This window comes from Leptopilina heterotoma, unplaced genomic scaffold, assembly GCF_015476425.1.
Source record: "Leptopilina heterotoma isolate Lh14 unplaced genomic scaffold, ASM1547642v1 Lhet_51, whole genome shotgun sequence".
Lineage (NCBI taxonomy): Eukaryota > Metazoa > Arthropoda > Insecta > Hymenoptera > Figitidae > Leptopilina > Leptopilina heterotoma.
This window is the reverse complement of record NW_025111110.1, coordinates 4,317,593-4,335,594: the sequence shown is the minus strand read 5'-3', so window position 1 is coordinate 4,335,594 and position 18,002 is coordinate 4,317,593. Positions and strand designations below refer to the sequence as shown.

General features: G+C 20.0%; 2 protein-coding genes across 7 annotated transcripts in view; one reads left to right on the top strand and one right to left on the bottom strand.

Moving 5' to 3' along the window:
- Window positions 1–14,845, top strand: part of LOC122507768 (ABC transporter G family member 20) — a 40,388-nt gene extending 25,543 nt beyond the window's left edge. For 4 of the 6 annotated variants that reach the window (XM_043620661.1, XM_043620664.1, XM_043620663.1 and 1 more), the window contains exons 3-15: window positions 3,553–3,797; window positions 4,158–4,335; window positions 4,641–4,734; window positions 6,964–7,182; window positions 7,473–7,591; window positions 7,824–8,055; window positions 8,958–9,141; window positions 9,756–9,871; window positions 9,949–10,019; window positions 10,474–10,562; window positions 11,570–11,746; window positions 12,056–12,142; window positions 14,018–14,845. In XM_043620661.1, the coding sequence (XP_043476596.1) occupies window positions 3,553–3,797; window positions 4,158–4,335; window positions 4,641–4,734; window positions 6,964–7,182; window positions 7,473–7,591; window positions 7,824–8,055; window positions 8,958–9,141; window positions 9,756–9,871; window positions 9,949–10,019; window positions 10,474–10,562; window positions 11,570–11,746; window positions 12,056–12,142; window positions 14,018–14,235 (2,029 nt within the window). In that variant the 3' untranslated portion in view covers window positions 14,236–14,845. The remainder of the gene's footprint in view (window positions 1–3,552; window positions 3,798–4,157; window positions 4,336–4,640; window positions 4,735–6,963; window positions 7,183–7,472; window positions 7,592–7,823; window positions 8,056–8,957; window positions 9,142–9,755; window positions 9,872–9,948; window positions 10,020–10,473; window positions 10,563–11,569; window positions 11,747–12,055; window positions 12,143–14,017) is intronic. The other 2 variants (XM_043620667.1, XM_043620666.1) reach the window with 1 other exon arrangement.
- Window positions 1–18,002, bottom strand: part of LOC122507766 (nicotinamide/nicotinic acid mononucleotide adenylyltransferase 3) — a 78,098-nt gene that overhangs the window by 42,516 nt on the left and 17,580 nt on the right. The gene's annotated exons all lie outside the window — the stretch shown is intronic.

Here is an 18,002-nt window from a genome sequence, read left to right as displayed (position 1 = left end):
CAATATCACTAAATCCTTGAGGAAAATCAGAAACATCACTGGTATTTAACGACATGAATTTATTGTCAAAATGTGTGTCGAGAATTTTTTTTTCCCCAACAATATTATTTTTATTTTTATTCGTGAAATTAATTGTGGAAAAATTTAATGAATAATTTGGTAAAATTTTCTGTATTCTAGAAATAATTGAAGAAAATGTTAATTCACTTGTAATGATAATGAGAGTAAATAAAATTGAGTGAAAATTCATTTTTTTTTCTCTCTCTCTTCTTTATTTCAAATTGTTCAATGAATGAAAACTGGAGCAAACTGGGCAAATTGAATTTTGACCTTATCTTAAATTAATTATCCTTGTTATTCTCGATGTTGATCCGCAATAATTATTAAGCAAACAAAAGCTTTATTTGATGACCATAGACCGAATATAATTGCCATGAAAAGTTCGTTGATTGCTTTCGGCAATAATAATAATTTATCGTTTCAGTTCCACTTTAGAGGCAATAATAATAATAATTGAGATAATTGAAAATCGTTTAAAATATTGTTTCTGAATAAATATTCAATAATAATATTTTAAACGATTTTCAATTGTCTCAACTCAATATATCATTATTAATATTACTAATTAATTACATTAATCAGTATATAATCTACGTATTCTTTCATTCATTCTGTCCGCAGTTTAAAGAAAGTTTTTGTGTATGCTTTCGATTTTTTTTTAAATATTGTTTGACAAATCGAAAATATGCAGGTATTTTTTCATGATTTATAATAAAATAATTTTACAAATTAGAAAATGTTTAAAAAATTATGATTAACAAATAGAAAATATACCCATTTTGTTTGTTATATGCTTTCTTCTATAACAAATTTCGCTTGACTGGTCTAAATTATAATGCAAATTATTCTTCTTTTTATTTATAAAAATACTAGAAAATTGTTTATTGTTAAAAAAATTCTGATTAGGAAGTAGGAAATATACCCATTTTATGCATAATTTTTATTTCTCAATAACAATGTTGTTTACAAACTCATTTTTTTCCTTTGTGAAGAAAAACATTAGATATTCCCGTTTCTTAATATTTTTGTAGAAAATTCTCAATTTTCATAAGGAAATAATTTGCATCAAATTTATTTCTTAATTTCAATTGTTTTAATAAAATTCAAAGTTTTTTAAATATAATGGGAAAAAATGTTTATAAATCATATTTGTCAATTGGAAAATTTATTTGAAATTGAAACTGAAAATTTTTGAATTTTTAGAAAAGAAAGGAAAAAAATTTATTGAAAAAGATGTTCTGTTTTTATTTACGAATATCTTTCATTGTAAAATTATTCGAAAACAATAATTTCTTTTTAAAATATTTTAAATTTTTAATAAAATTCTTTGCAAAATTTCAATAATTTTCAAAAATTTATCAATTCTTTTATTTTAAATATATCTACCATTTTAATAAAATATTCCAAAATATTCAATTATTAAAAAAAAATTTGATAAAATTCTAAGCAAACATTTGATTCATTGCAGTACCTACTTCAATTATTCTCAAAAGTAGTAACATTTTTTGTCGGAATTCAATTATGTTCTAAAATTTAGAAAAATTCCTGACAAAATTTCAATTATTTTGAAAAGTAATAAAATTTTTCTTCAAAATTCAATTATTCTCAAAATTTAAATTTTTTACAAATTTGTTGATAAAATTCTTTATGAGAATTCAATTTTAAGAAACATTCAATTATTTAATAAATTATTTATTTCTGTATTTAAATAATTGAATTCTCGAAGAATTTTCTAATAAAGATTGATTTAAAAATGAATTTCAGTTAAAATTTTGGATAATAATTGAATACTAAAAAACATTATAGCATAAATTTATTAAAATAATTAATAATTGAAGTCATTCGAAGACTTTTAATAAAATTGTTTAAAATAATTTCATTTTTCGAAGAAGCTACTTAAAATTGTATTAAAAATAATTGAAATACTGTGAAGAATTTTATTAATTATGAAAATAATTGAATTCATGTGAAAATTTTTATTAAAATTATGGTAAATAATTTAATTTTTTTTTGAAAAATTTTATGGAAATTCAAACTTTTATAAAACATGAATAGATCAATCACTCCGAGTGATCGATTTCTTTATGTTTTTTAATAATTAAAGAGGATCGAGTGTTAAAATAATTATTTTATATTCTAAGAATATTGTTACTGTAACTTCTTCAAAATTATTTTCATTTGTCTAAAATTTAAAATAAAATTCATTTTTAAATCAATTTTTATTAGAAAATTCTACGAGAATTCAATAGTTTAAATAAAAAAGTAAATTATTTATTGAATAATTGAATGTTTTTTAAACTTTAATTCTTATAAAGAATTTTATTAACAAATTTTTAAATAATTGAATTCTTTTGATGAATTTTAATAAAATTTTTAAATTACATTTTTCCAGGAATTCGATTAAAATTGTATTAAAACTAATTGAAATTTTGCAATGAGTTTTATTATTTCCGATAATAATTAAATAATTGAGAAGAAACTTATAAAAAATTAGTAAATATTTGAATTTCTGTAAAATTTGTATTATTTATGAAAATAATTAAATGTTTGCGTACATTTTTATCAAAATTGTTTTTAAATTGGTCATTGAATTCTTGTGAGTAATTTTATTAAAATAGTTGATATTGAAAATTATTGAAATGAGGAAAATTTTGGAAAATAATTGAAATTTTGACAAGAATTTTATTAAAAATTTTAAAAATAATTAAATTTTGAAGAAGAATTTTTTTGTAAATTTTGAACATAATTGAATTTCTGTAATCATTTGTAACTTTTTCAAAATTAAATTTTTTTTTAGTGGTTTTAACTAAAATTCTTCTATAAATCCATTATTTTCAATAATTGAATTGAAGGTTTTGTATTAGATTTTGTGGTAATTTTATAGTTTGAGTCAAAGAAAAAAGACACAAAAATTCAAAATTATGTTATGAATTTATTATTACAAATAAAAATTAAAAATAATTAGTTATTGAACTCTTAAATTTATGTTGGAAATATATTTTTTTAATTTCTTGTTTATTTTTTTATTTACTTTTCTATTTATTTTTTTATTAATTAATAAATTCATTCATTTTTATTAATTAATAAATAAATAAAATCAGTTTTCTTTATTAAGTTATAAATTAATTAATTTAGTTTTTTATTAAATAAAAAATCAATTAATTTAGTTTTTATTAATTGAAAAATTACCTAATTTAGCATTATTAAGTAGTAAAGTAATTTCCCAGTCAATTGTTTTTTATTGATTTTAATTCAGTTTATTAAATCGCCGCCTAGGTGTCATGAAAATTCTCTCATAAACAAAATGAAGCAAATAGAAATTCTTTATTTCACTTAAGTCTAATTAATAAAATAATTCAGTTTTTATATGCAGAGAAAGAGGAAAAAATTCATTTTGTATTAATTAATTAATTAATAATACAAATTAATAAATTAATTAATAAATTAATACGTTTAATATTTGCCATGCTAAGAAATAAATTTGTTCTTCAGCTACAGTCTATTGGGAGCGAGTGGATGTGGAAAAACCACTCTTCTGTCATGTGTGGTTGGCGTGAGAAGATTGGACAGTGGCACAATATGGTGCTTAGGTGGAAAACCAGGATCAAAAGGATCAGGAGTTCCAGGACCTCGATTAGGTTACATGCCTCAGGAAATCTCTTTGGTTCAAGAATTCACTGTTCTTAATGCCCTTTACTATTTTGGTCGAATTAATGGAGTCAATGAAGATATGATTGGTAAAATAATTTTTAAATTCAATATTTTCTTGAGCAAAAAAAAGATTTCTTTCAAATCAATTTTAAAATATATTCGATAAAATAGTAATTTTATTATTTCATATAGTGTTTAAAAAAAATAAATATGTTTTCTTATTTTACTTCTCGCTCTAAATTTGAATTAATAGTGAAAAGAATAAATTAAAATTATAATTATATTTCATAAATAAAGAAATTTGTTTTTTTTAGATAAACAAAGAAGAAAATAATTTTTTTTCACAAATAAAGAATAAAATAATTGAATATTGAGTTTGCAAAAAAAAAATTTGCAATTGTATTTTATGAACTATGTGAACGAAAAAAAATGTTCTTTTTTTGCAGAAAAAAGGTACTTGGAACTTGCGACACTATTTGATCTTCCACCAAAAAACAGAATGGTCAAGCACATGAGTGGCGGGCAACAAAGAAGAGTATCCTTTGCAGCTGCTCTCATTCACAATCCGGAATTATTAATTTTAGATGAACCAACTGTGGGACTGGATCCCATTCTACGGGAGAAGCAAGTACTTTTACTTATCATCTAATTTATCAAGAGAACATATTTTTCAAATTTATTTATTTTTCAAAAAAAGAAAAAAAACAACAAAAATATTTTCTATATAATATTTATTTAATTATTTATAATTTTAATTTATTTATTTAAATTAATTTGAGAAAAAAGTGTTCAATTTCCGCATTCAAATTTTTTCATTAATTTTAAATATGTATTTAATTTTATTTATTTATTTAAATAATTTGTAAAAGTGTTAAATTTTCAATCGAATTTTTTCATTTCTAAATAAGTTTAATTGTTAATTTTTACAGTATTTGGAGTTTTCTGGTAAAATTATCCGTGGAAGAAGGCACGGCAATTGTTATTACGACTCATTATATCGAGGAAGCCAAACAGGCGAATAAAGTAAGAAAATTATCTTTATAAATAAAAAAATTCTTCTGAAAAATTTAATTATTTTCATACATGTCAAAAAAAAATTATTGTCCTAATTTCAATTATTTTTATAAATAATAATATTCATCACAAGAATTCAATTATTTTCAAATGTAATAAAATTCTTCAAATTCAATAATATTTTAAAAATTTTAACGAATATCGCTACAAGAATTCAATTATCTTTATAAGTAGCAAAATTTTTCTCCAAAAATTCAATTATTTACAAAAATTTAAATAAAATTCTTTGCAAAATTTCAATTATTTTCAAAAGATTTTCGTAAATCAATGATTTTCAAAATTTACTATTTTCATAAAATTTATCAAAAAATTAAATTATTGAAAAAAATTTTTCATAAAATTCTACAAAAACATTCAATATTATTTTCGTAAATAATAAAATTTCATTTAGGAATTCAATTATTTTCACGGCAGAATTTTTAATAAATTCCTCGAAAAATGCAATTATTCTTAAAAATTTTATTAAATCTTGACGAAAGAATTCAAATTTAAGAAACATTCAATTATTAAATAAAATAATAAAATTCGTTGCAATAATTCAATTATTTTCATAAATAACTTTTAATTCGTCTCAGGAAATCAATTATTTTTTTAAATTTCTAAGTAATTCTGCAAAAGAATTCAATTATCTTATTAAACAACAAAATTCTCCCCATAAAATCAATTATTTTAAGGAATTTTAATAAAATTCTTTTACAAATTCCAATTATTTTCATAGATATCAAAATTTATCAGAAGAATTCAATTTTTTTGAAAAGTAATAAAATAGTAAAATACTTTGCAGAAATTAAATTATTATCAGAATTGTTTAAAAATTCTCCTCAATAGTTAAATTATGTTTATAAATAGGTAGCGAAATTCTTCTCAAGAATTAAATTATTGTCAAAAATGTTAATAAACTTCTTGTCAAAATTACAATTATTTAAACAAAATTTAATAAAATTCATCGCCTGAATTAAATTATTTTCAAAAAATAATTATTATAATTCTTCTCAGGAATTAAATTAATTTTAAAAATTTTTTAAAAATTCTTAAAAAAGTTTTCAATTATTTTCAAAAGTTGTTATAAAATTCTTTAATATAATAAATTTCAGTAAAATTTTAAGTAAATTCCTAAAAATAAATTAATTATTTTTAAAAGTTGTTAATAATTCTTTGTAAAAATTAAATTCTAATAACCATTAAATTATTGAATAAATAATTTATTTTTGAATTTAAATAATTGAATTCTCGTAGAATTTTATAATAAAAATCTATTTAAAAATGAATTTTGGTTAATATTTTAGATAATAATTTAATATTAAAAGTTCTTTAATTTCAAAAAGATTTGAAGTTAAATAAATAAATAAATTTAGAATTTTTGAATGTCTTAATTCCTGTGGAAAATCCTGTTTCAAAAATAAGATTAAAAATAGAAATTGTGCAAATATTTGTCTTCTTTTTCTAAAACAAAATAATAATTTTGTTACAAAAATTGTGATTCATAAACAACAAAAAAATGCAAAATAAATAAATTTTCTATTTCTTAATCACAGTTGTTTAAAAATTTTCTAATTTTGTTTAGAAGTAAAAAACATAAATCTGCATAATTTCAATTTGACAAAACATAATAATTAACAAAATTTTAGTCTTTTAATGAAAAGAAGTGAAAAAAATTCTGATGATTTCTATTTGTCATTACAATTTTGAATTAATTATAAAATAAGAATAATTATAACATAATAATATAATTATTTATAATTATAATTGATAATATATTTTATATAAGAGCACGGAAAAAAATTTCACCTAGAAATGATAAAAATTTCACAATATTAACGAAATTTTTGGTTTATTTAATTAATTATTATTAATTAAGTAAATAATTATTTTTCTATTGTACACTTTATACAAGTGATTACAATAATTACTTATAATAATTATAATTAATAATAAATATTAAATAGCAATAATTTATTTAATTTTTATTCGAAAATAATAAGAATTTGAATCATTAAATTCACTTGATGAATTAATATTTTAGATTATTGATGCAATAAATTTACAATAATTATAGTTAATAATAAATATCAAGTAGTTATAAGTTGTATAAATTTATCTAAATATTTATCTAAATTTCATTCCGAAATAAAAAAAATTTTGAGTCATTAAATTTTCTTGATGAATTAATTTTATTAGATTGGCTTATTGCGATGCGGTCAATTATTAGCCGAAGCTCCGCCTGGACACCTTTTAAGGAAATTTCAATGTCAAACATTGGAAGAAGCTTTTCTCGCATTAAGTCAACGTCAAAAGGATAAACAAGATCGAGGAATAATGGAAATTGAAACTGAATATTATTCTGAATTGGATGAAGTCGTTTCACCAGCAGCGCCACGAAAAATTGGCAAAAAAAATGTAAGAAAAATTACTAATATTTAAATTCAAAAAAAGTTTGATATTAGAAAAGTTATTATAAGAAATTTCACTAGAAAAAATTTTATTAAATAAAACTTTATTAAAAAAAATTTTATTTTGGAAAAAGTGTCATTAGAAAAAATTTCATGAGAAAAAATTTTATTAAAAAAAAATTGTATTAGAGAAAATATTATTATAAACAAATTTTATTATAGAATATTAAAAAGAAATTTTATTATAGAAAAATTTACAAACGCCAGAAAAAAAACCCGTTTCCTTTTTGATTTCAGAGTATTTATCCAATGAACGAAAATCGTCTAATTAGTCAAAAAAGTTGGAGGGAATCGTCCTTTAGGAGATTTAAAGCACTGATAATAAAAAATACTCTACAGTTCCTGCGTCATCCAGGGTAAAAAATATTTCTTTTTTCAAAATATGAAAACGTAATTTAGTATAAAATTTATAATTTTTATTGCAATGCAATAAGTATGAAATATCTTTATAAAAAAAAAATAATGAAAGAAAAAAAAATGATCCCTCCGTAATTTATTACATTTGCAATTAAAATTAGAATGCTAATTACGCTTGGAATAAAAATGAAGAAATTTATTCAAATTCAATTTTTTATTTCCTTTGCTTAGAGGAATCCTGTTTGCGCTATTGTTTCCAATAGCTGAGGTAATGTGTTTTTTTCTATCAATCGGCGGCGATCCAAAAGGATTAAAATTAGCTGTGGTTAATGACGAAGCGGGAAATTGTAATTTTGGTAATAATACAGGACACATTTCGTACGATCCAGTTAATTTGACTTGTTATTATAAGGATTTGAGTTGCACTTATTTGAACGGATTTGATGATTCGATTGCTGGCAAGGTTGGGAAATAAATGATAATAATAATAATTTTTGCAGGAAATTTTAATTTTTAATTTAATTTCAGAAATTAATTAATTTCTAAAGTTTCTCATTTTTTCTGTACTGAATAAAATAATAAATCTATGAATTCTAATTAATTAATTTCAAAATTAACTAATTTTGTAAATAAATTATTTTTTTAAATTAATTACTTTTGGAAATTAACTATTTTCAAAAATTAATTTCTATCAGAAGTTAATTACTTTCAAAAATTAATTAATTTATAATTTTTTTTTGTATTCTTCTAAATTAAATTCGAGTTAATAATTTAATTTTTAAATTTAGTAACTTTAGCAAGTAATTAATTGTGAAAATTTATAATTTCAAAAAATTAATTTTCAGAAGTTAATTCCTTTAGAAGTTTATTACTTTTTGAAATTAATTAAAATTTTCTAAATTTACTAAATTTTTCCTACTTTTCTTAATTAAATTCTAATTAATTATTTTCAAATAATAACTCTTTTAAATTAAATTCTAATTCATTAATTAATTAATTCCTAAATTAAAAATTTTTAGAAATTAATTATTTTCAGAAATTAACTACTTTTAGAAATTAATTACTTTCAGAAGTTAATTACTTTCAGAAGTCAATTACTTCAGAAGTTAATTACTTCAGAAATTAATTACTTTCAGAAATCAATTAATTTCAGAAAAATAAATTTAATATTTTCAAGAATAATTAATTAATCGTTTATTAATTTATTTTATTATCTGAATAGCTTTTTTACTTCTTTTAACTAAGAAATAACTTTAAAATTAGAAATTTTAATTTCAATTTTAATTTAAAAAAAAAAAGTTATACTAAAAAAAACTTGTGTAATAAAAATAATTGAATTATTTAAAAGAAAAAAATTTTTGTTAGGTATATTATTCAACAATTGATGAGGCAAACAGAGCTGTTTTAAAATCGTCAGCAAAAGTTGTTGGTGTAGTGCATTTTGCAAAAAATTTTTCTCGAGCATTCGAAGAAAAACGCGATAGTACTAATTATTTGGATGAAGGAACAATCGCGGCTAGTGAAATACCAATATTTTTGGACATGGGTGGTACGTAAAAAGTTATGTATAATTATAGGAATCACTAAAAAATTAAATACCTTCACGTAATAAATTTATAAATTTAATTAATTAAAATTCTTCTTTTTTTGTAAACACCAAAAAAATTGCATTTCACAATTATAAATTGTTTATTATGTTTGTTTATTGTTTTTTATTATTCTTGACTGTAAGAAAGAATAAATAAGATGGAGAATTACAAAACGATTATCAATTTCTCTAAAGAGGAAATTCAATTTTTATCATTCTGAAAAATTTTTTTTTTACAGTTAATTAAAATTGAAAAATTAATGAGTTCATATTTAATTGAAACTAAACAGTTGATTCATTAATATTTAATTGAAAGTAAAAAATTAATTGGTTAAAATTTAGTTGAAACTTAAAATGAATGAATATTTAATTAATATTTAATTGATAGTAAAAAATTAATTGATTAATATTTCATTACAACTTAAAAATTGATTAATACTTCATTAAACCTAAAAAATTAATGGAATTATTAAAAAAAATTAATTATTTAATTAAAATTTAAGTTATACAAATTTTTTTTACTAGTGACGTAAGTTCAATTAATTCTTTGTTAATTTTTTCAATTTTTTTCTTAGACAGACAAATTGGTATGTTTATGCAAACAAGATTGTATAATCGATATTTTGAGATTACACGGAAAGTCTATAGGGAATGTGGGATTCCTGAGCAATTCGCAAATATGCCTGTAAAAGTAAGAGTTTAATAAAAAATTTTTTTGTGATTGTAAGAAAAACCCCGAAAAAATATTGATAAATAATTTTTTTTCAGTTTGAAACTCCAATATTTGGAAAAATGGATCAATCGTACAGATCGTTTGTAGCCCCAGTGTTTATATTAACGTGAGTTAATTGTCTATTTCTTAAATAGAGTTGATAATTTCATTAAATATTAAAAATTAAAAATTATTAAAAAAAATTATTATTATAATTATTATAAAAAATTATTAAAAATTTTTAAAAATTATTAAAAATCGCAACAATTAAAAATTGTTGCGATGCAACGTTTTGATACGTTTTTTGTCTTAATGTGACATCATTAAAAAAAGTGTGCAATTATTAAGAAATACTTTTATAATTAATTAATTATTTGTACAATATAATCAAAAATTAAAAAGTTATTTGCACACTTGTCTTTTTCCTTGCTACTCATTAAAAATTATTTACATAATAATTAATAATTATAAATAGAAAATTTTTTTACACACTTGTTTTTTTTTCTTGCAATTATTAATAATTATTTATACAATTAATATAATAATTAATAACTATTAATTAAAAATTTTTTTTTTTGCAGACTTGTCTTTTTCCTAGCAACTGCTGTAGCTTGTTTTATTATCATTACTGATCGACACGAAGGAGTTTGGGATAGAAGTCTCGTTCAAGGTATTTTCATTTTTAATAAATAAATGATTATCATTTTAATTAAAATTTAAAATTTGAAAAATTAATTAAAAAAAGAAAAAATTCAATATTCCTAAAAAGAATTTTATTTGATGACATTGATCATAAATGATCACAACACATATTGAGTATAGAGAATAATAAACTGTCTATTGTTTTAAATTCAACCGATACCTATCTCATTTATATAGAAAAATTAATATTTATAATAATAAATACAATGGCGCATCGGATTTGTAATCTCTTTATGCAAATAATGCTAAAAATATAACTAACATTTAAATTGCAGAAATTAATCTATAAATAATTTTTTAAAAGCGTACTAAGTATAATTATATAATGTAAATGAATATATATTTAAATTATAGTGTAAATATTAGTGATAAAATATATTTATCATTTTATTTATTTAAACTTTATTCAATTTTGCAATAATTATTATTAAATTATTATTATATTATTAAATTTTTAAAGTGCATTAAAAAATTGCTATTATTGTTATTAGTATTGTTATTAATTAGTATGATTATAAATATTTTATTATTATACGTTTTTCAATTTTACACCCAGAGAAAAATTTTATTTGAACAAAATATAATTTATTTGAGTCAAAGAAAAGTATATTTTTCTCGGAGCCAACTAGATTATTTATTTGTTTCAAGTAAAAATTGTATTCGACTTTAAATAAAACTTTTATTTGAACTAAATAAAATTTTATTTGAACCGAATAAAATTTTATTTAAACCAAATAAAATTTATTTGAAACAAATAAAAAGTCTAGTTGGCTATGAGTAAAATATTTCTTTTTTCTGGGTGCATAATTTCCAAATATCAAAATTTTAATTAATTTCTTACTTCATTTTTTTATTTACCATTAATTACTTCCTCATAGAGGAAGTATTTATTATTTATAATAAGTGTCTTTTCAGCTTTGAAATAATATTTATTTATTTATTTATTATTATTATTATTTTTCTTATTTATTGCAGGTGTTAAAACAACGGAAATTTTAATGGCTCATTTGCTGACACAATTCACAGTGATTCTTGTTCAGAGTGCAATATGTTTGAGCTTGAGCTTTTTAGTATTCAATTTGGTTTGTGAAGGACCATTATTAACAGCCATTTGTTTAGTAATATTAATGGGCCTTTGCGGAATGTGTTACGGTGAGATATTACTATTATTATCATTATATTACAAAATACAAAATTATATTACAAAAAAAAATAAATATATTCAATTTAAAATAATTAATAAAAATAATACTCGCAGATTTTAGTATATTATTTCTTTATTAAATTCTCATAAAAAATGTGAATATCTGGTTTATAATTATAATTTAAACCAATTTTAATTTTATTAAATTTTGCATAATTTACCATTATACAAAATTAATGATAATTAATGAAAATTTTAACTTTAATTATTAATAATTTCAATTTTAATTATAGTAAATTTTTTGTTAACTTTTCCAGGATTTCTGATATCTGTTTATAGTAAATCTCACACTTTAGCGAATTTTATAGCGACGGGAAGTTTTTATCCTGTTATATTACTTTGTGGTGAGTAAAAGAATTAATAATTCTAAATTATTATTATTATTATTATCATTATTATTATTATTATTAATTCAGGGTTGCCACAAAAAATTAATTTTCTTTTTTCCTGATTTCCAGACAAAATTTTGACTTTTTCCCTGATCCAAAAGAATATTCTGATTCTCAAATTTAAACCTTTTGAAATTTAATAACTTTTAAAAATATTATTATAAAACATGAACATATCGAGCACTCCAAGTCTTCGACTAAGAGTGATCGCTATCTTCTTGTTTTATAATAATTTAAATTTCTATAAATCTTTAAAAAAAAAAAAATTAAATTATTTACAAAAATTTCAATAAAATCCTTCACAAGTAATCAATTATTTTTATAAGTAATACAATTTCTCACATAAATTCAATTATTTAGGAAAATGTAATAAAATTCATTGTAAGAATTCAATTATTATCATAAATAATAAAATTTTTTCTAGGATTAAAATGAAATTAAAATATTTTCAAAATCTACTAATTTAATAAAATTTCTCAAAAGAATTCAATTATTTTCATAAATAATAAAATTCTTCACAGGATTTCAATTATTTAAAAAAAATTTAATAAAATTTCTCAAAAGAATTCAATTATTTTCATAAATAATAAAATTCTTCATAAGATTTCAATTATTTAAAAAAATGTAATAAAATTTCTCAAAAGAATTCAATTATTTTCATAAATAATAAAATTCTTCATAAGATTTCAATTATTTAAAAAAAATGTATAATAACTTTCTGCTTAGGATTTCCATTATTCTCATGAATAAAAAAATTCTTCTCAGGATTTCAATTATTTAAAAAAAAAATGTAATAAATATCGTTGCAAGAATTCAATTGTTTTCCTAAATACTAAATTTCTTCATTGGATTTCAATTATTTTCAAAAAAATGTAATAGAATACTTCTCAGGATTTCAATTATTTAAAAAAACTGTAATAAAATTCATCTCAGCATTTCAATTATTCTCATGAATAATAAAATTCTTCTCAGGATTTCAATTATTTAAAAAAAATATAATAAAATTCGTTGCAAGAATTCAATTGTTTTCCTAAATACTAAATTTCTTCATAGAATTACATTTTTCGAGGAATTTGAATAAAATTGTATTAAAAATAATTGAAATTCTATGTTGAGTTTTATTATTTATGAAAATAATTGAATTATTGCGAAAAAATTTATAAAAAATTTGTGAATAGTTGAATTTCTGTGAAATGTTTATTATTTATAAAAATAATTGAATTTTGGAGAAGAATTTTATTATTTTTAACGATAATTGAAATTTTGACTAGAATTTTTTTAAATTTTTGAACAAAATTCTCTAAAATACAATTTTTTTTAGTGTTTTTAACTATAATTTTTCTATAAATCCATGATTTTCAATAATTAATTAAATATACATTAAAAAATAAAATAAAACTAATTATGATTCCTGCAAATTAAATTTTTTCCAGTACTTTAGAAAAAATCCCTGACTTTTTCCTGATTTACCTGACCAATTCTACTTTTCCTGACTTTTCCCTGAATTCCCTGATTTTTCTGACCTGTGGCAACCTTGCACTGAAAAAAAATTATTTGATTCAAATAACCGATTAATTGATTATTATCAATTAAATATTTACTTGAATCAAATAATATTTATTGGAGTCAATTAAATGGTTCAATTCATATTTGCTTCAAATACTGAATTTATTGGTTCAAATATACCATTTAATTGACTCCAATAAATATTATTTGATTTAATTAAATATTTAATTGATAATAGTCAATTATTATTGGTTATTTGAATTAAATAAATTTTTTTTCAGTATGTAATTGATTGAACTAATTAATTAATTTATTAATTAATAGGGTGCATATGGCCGTTAGAGGGAATGCCAAAATTCCTTCACTGGTTCAGTTTAATATTACCAATAACTGTTCCCGGTCTTTCCTTGAGAGGAATATTTGATCAAGGATATTCAGTAAACGAACCAATAGTCTACGATGGATTTTTAATAGTTTCCGGTTGGACTGCATTTTTCATTGCTCTTTGCTTAATTGGTCTTAGGGTAAAAGAAGTAACGTAATAATTTTACTAAATTAAAAAAGAAAAATTTTGTACAAATTTTGTTTTCCTCTTGCAGAGAAACAATCATATTTTGTCTCTCTTGAAATCATTTTCTCTTTTTTTAATATATATTCACATCAGTAACGTATTAAAAACTGAAGAAAAAAAAAATGTTTTATTAAACAGGGTTTTATATTTTAAGCACTTGAATTAAGTATTCTTTTTATATTGAAAGCATAATTTCTCTTCATATTACTGATTTTCTATTTTTAATTTAGTAACTATATATAATTTCGTTAAAATTTGTTGTTTTATGTATACTGTTTTGATGAATATTAATTTATTTACTGTACGCGTTAATTAATGAATTTACTCGTGTCTGCTACTGGTTTTTTTTTCTTCATTCTCATATCACATCACTGTTTACTTAAAAGTATCAAATTGCAACGAATTGATACCAAAAATTAAAATGTGGATCAAACTCGAATTTTTTATACACAGAGAGAGAATGTATATTAAATTTCGTAACAATATTTTACAATTTAAAACTTGAAATTTTGATGTAAAAAATACTACACTTTAAAAAAATTTATGTAGAATTTAAAATAATTTTATCAAATCTCAAGAATATTAATTAAATTTTAATATAACTTTACTAAATTTCACATAAGTTTTTTTTAATGTTTAGTATTTTTTATATAAAAATTTTGCTTTCTTGTACTTCTTCCCCAAATTGTAAAATACTTTTACAGAATTTAATATATATTCTCTCTTTATTATTAAATATATTAAATTATATTTAATTTAATATTAAATTAAATTAATTAATATATTAATTTAATTCACTTTTGTATCAATATGATACTTTCAAGAAAATTGTGATAAGAAGATATATTTTTTATATAAGTTTAGAATGAGAAATATATGGACTGAAAAGAAAATTTCATTAATATTGTCAAACGCAAAAAGTGTATAAGTTGTTTGTAAACTGTTTAGAAAAACAAAAAAGAAATGTGAATTTAATTTTAAAGAAAAGTGTAACGTTTATTGTAAATTATTTTTTCTAGTCAGCAGACTATAATTGAAAAATTTTTACTGTTCGGTTGGTTTAGTTTAAAAAAAATGTAGATATACTTATATGGATTTTTATTTTAGAAACTATAAACACTGTAATCATATTTGTATTTATTGTATAGTGTGAAAAAAATTTTTAATTTAGTAAACAAAAAAAAAATTGGTTTTTATCCAAATTTACTCAAAGTAAAATATTTCTCGAATGAATGTTATGCGCATGTTAATTTTAAAATTAGAAAATAGTTTAGATTATGTAGAAAGAAAGAAAAATTTTTGCTCATCCATTTATTTTATATACGATTATTGTTGGTTTTTTTTATGTACTGGAAATTCTTATTTTTACCTGTAATACTTAATAGGAGTAAAAATTAATGAATATCTGTGCTGTTTTTTTTTTTAAACGTATTTTATGTTATGAACATGTAGAATTTATAGTATTGTAAATATATTGAGAGTGTGTGTAAAAAAAATGCAAAACTTTTTTCCTTTTAAAAAATCTCCTTCTTCACTTTTTCATTTAAAAATGTTTTCACAAAAAGAAAAAAAAATTCAGGAATTTCTCTCGTAGTGGGAAATAAATATTTACTATAAATTATACAGCAAACGTCAAACATCGACGTTAAATATAATTTATTTTTTTCTTCGAAGTACATTTCATATATCTTTAATGTATATTATATTTATATAATTATTATAATACAAACATGTACAATATGCTGTATTCTAAAACTGAAGAGGAATTTTTTTTTTTTTTTGAACTGTAGTACATTTTTTCTTTTACACTAAAAAAAAATATTTTTTATTGACAATCGAAGATAATTTATATTTTTAATATTTGTTATAATTTTCTTTTATTTTTAAAACCAATTTTTAAAGCAGTATTTATTTTAATTTATATTACTTACTTTTTAACCGAATGAAAGGCAAATTGTCAATTTTTAAACGAATATTTATTATAATTTATATTTTTTTACGTCTCTAAAATTAAATTAGTAAAAAAGTATTAAATTCAATAAATAATTAAATAACTTAAATTTAATTAAAAACCAAAATTTTATTACATTAAAATATTTTAAAATCAGTATTAAGTACAAAATGTTTATTTAGTTCGGTCGCAGTAATAATGGCCAGTTTTGTTCAGACGAAACATTAATAATTATTATTCTCTGGGTATCAGTAGAAAAAGATATCAATTGTCAGACGTTAGTTTATGAGGGAAAAATTGTTATCGCAGTTAGTAGTAAATGACATTTATAGTCAGGCAGAAACATCGAAATTATAAAGAAAACATAAATTACGTCTAACATGTACTGACTTTAACTACTTATTTTCAAAATATACAAAAAAATTCCAGGTAAAAGTTTTAACTCTTAAAAAAATTCTCTTAATCTAAATAAATGATTTAGCATTACTATCAAAATCAGAAGTAAAAGTAAGTTTTAGTCAGACAACATGTTTTTGCTGAAAAACTCTGAAAATCGCTATTAAAATCAGTAGTAAAAATCGTTTTTAGTAGGACAACGTGGTTTCAGTAAAAATTTACTATAAAAAACAGTAGTAAAAGTAAATTTTAGTCAGACGAATTATTTAAACTACTTTTTTAAAATTAAAATCAGTAGTAAAAGTATGTTTTAGTCAGACAACGTGTTTCTAGTAAAAATTAATATTAAAATCAGTAGTAAAAGTAAGTTTAGTCAGACAACATGTTTCTACTAAAATTCGCTACTAAAATCAGTAGTAAAAGTCGTTTTTAGTAGGACAACGTGTTTCCAGTAAAAATTTACTATAAAAAACAGTAGTAAAAGTAAATTTTAGTCAGACGACTTGTTTGAACTAAATTTTTTAATTAAAATCAGTAGTAAAAGTAAAATTCAGTCAGACGACTTATTTAAACTACTTTTTCTAAATTAAAATCAGTAGTAAAAGTATGTTTTAGTCAGACAAGGTATTTCTAGTAAAAATTAATAGTAAAATCAGTAGTAAAAGTAAGTTTAGTCAGACAACATGTTTCTGCTAAAAATCGCTACTAAAATCAGTAGTAAAAGTCGTTTTTAGTAGAACAACGTGTTTCCAGTAAAAATTTACTATTAAAAACAGTAGTAAAAGTAAGTTTCATTCAGACGACATGTTTAAATTTAAACTAAATTTTTTAATTCAAATCGGAAGTAAAAGTAAGATTTAGTCAGACGACTTGTTTAAACTAAATTTTTAAAATAAAATGAGTAGTAAAAGTAAGTATAGTCAGACATCTTTCTGCTAAAAATCGCTATTAAAATCAGTAGTAAAAGTCGTTTTTAGTAGAACAACGTATTGAAATAAATTAAATTAAAAAAAAATTAATTTAATAATTAATTAAATTAATTTTTTAAATTTAATTAAATTAAAGTAAATTAAATTTTTGAATTCATATCAGTAGTAAAAGTAAGATTTACTCAGACAACATGCTTCTAGTAAAAATTAATATTGAAAACAGTAGGAAAAGTAAGTTTTAGTCAGACAACATGTTTCAGCTAAAATCATTATTGAAATCAGTAGTAAAAGAAAATTTTAGTCAGACAACATGTTTCTAGTAATAATTTGCTGTTGAAATCAGTAGTAAAAGTCGTTTTTAGTAGGACAACGTGATTTCCATTAAAATCAGTAGTAAAAGTAAGTTGCAGTCAGACATGAATCTAGTAATAATTTATAATTAAAATTTGTAGTAAAAATAAA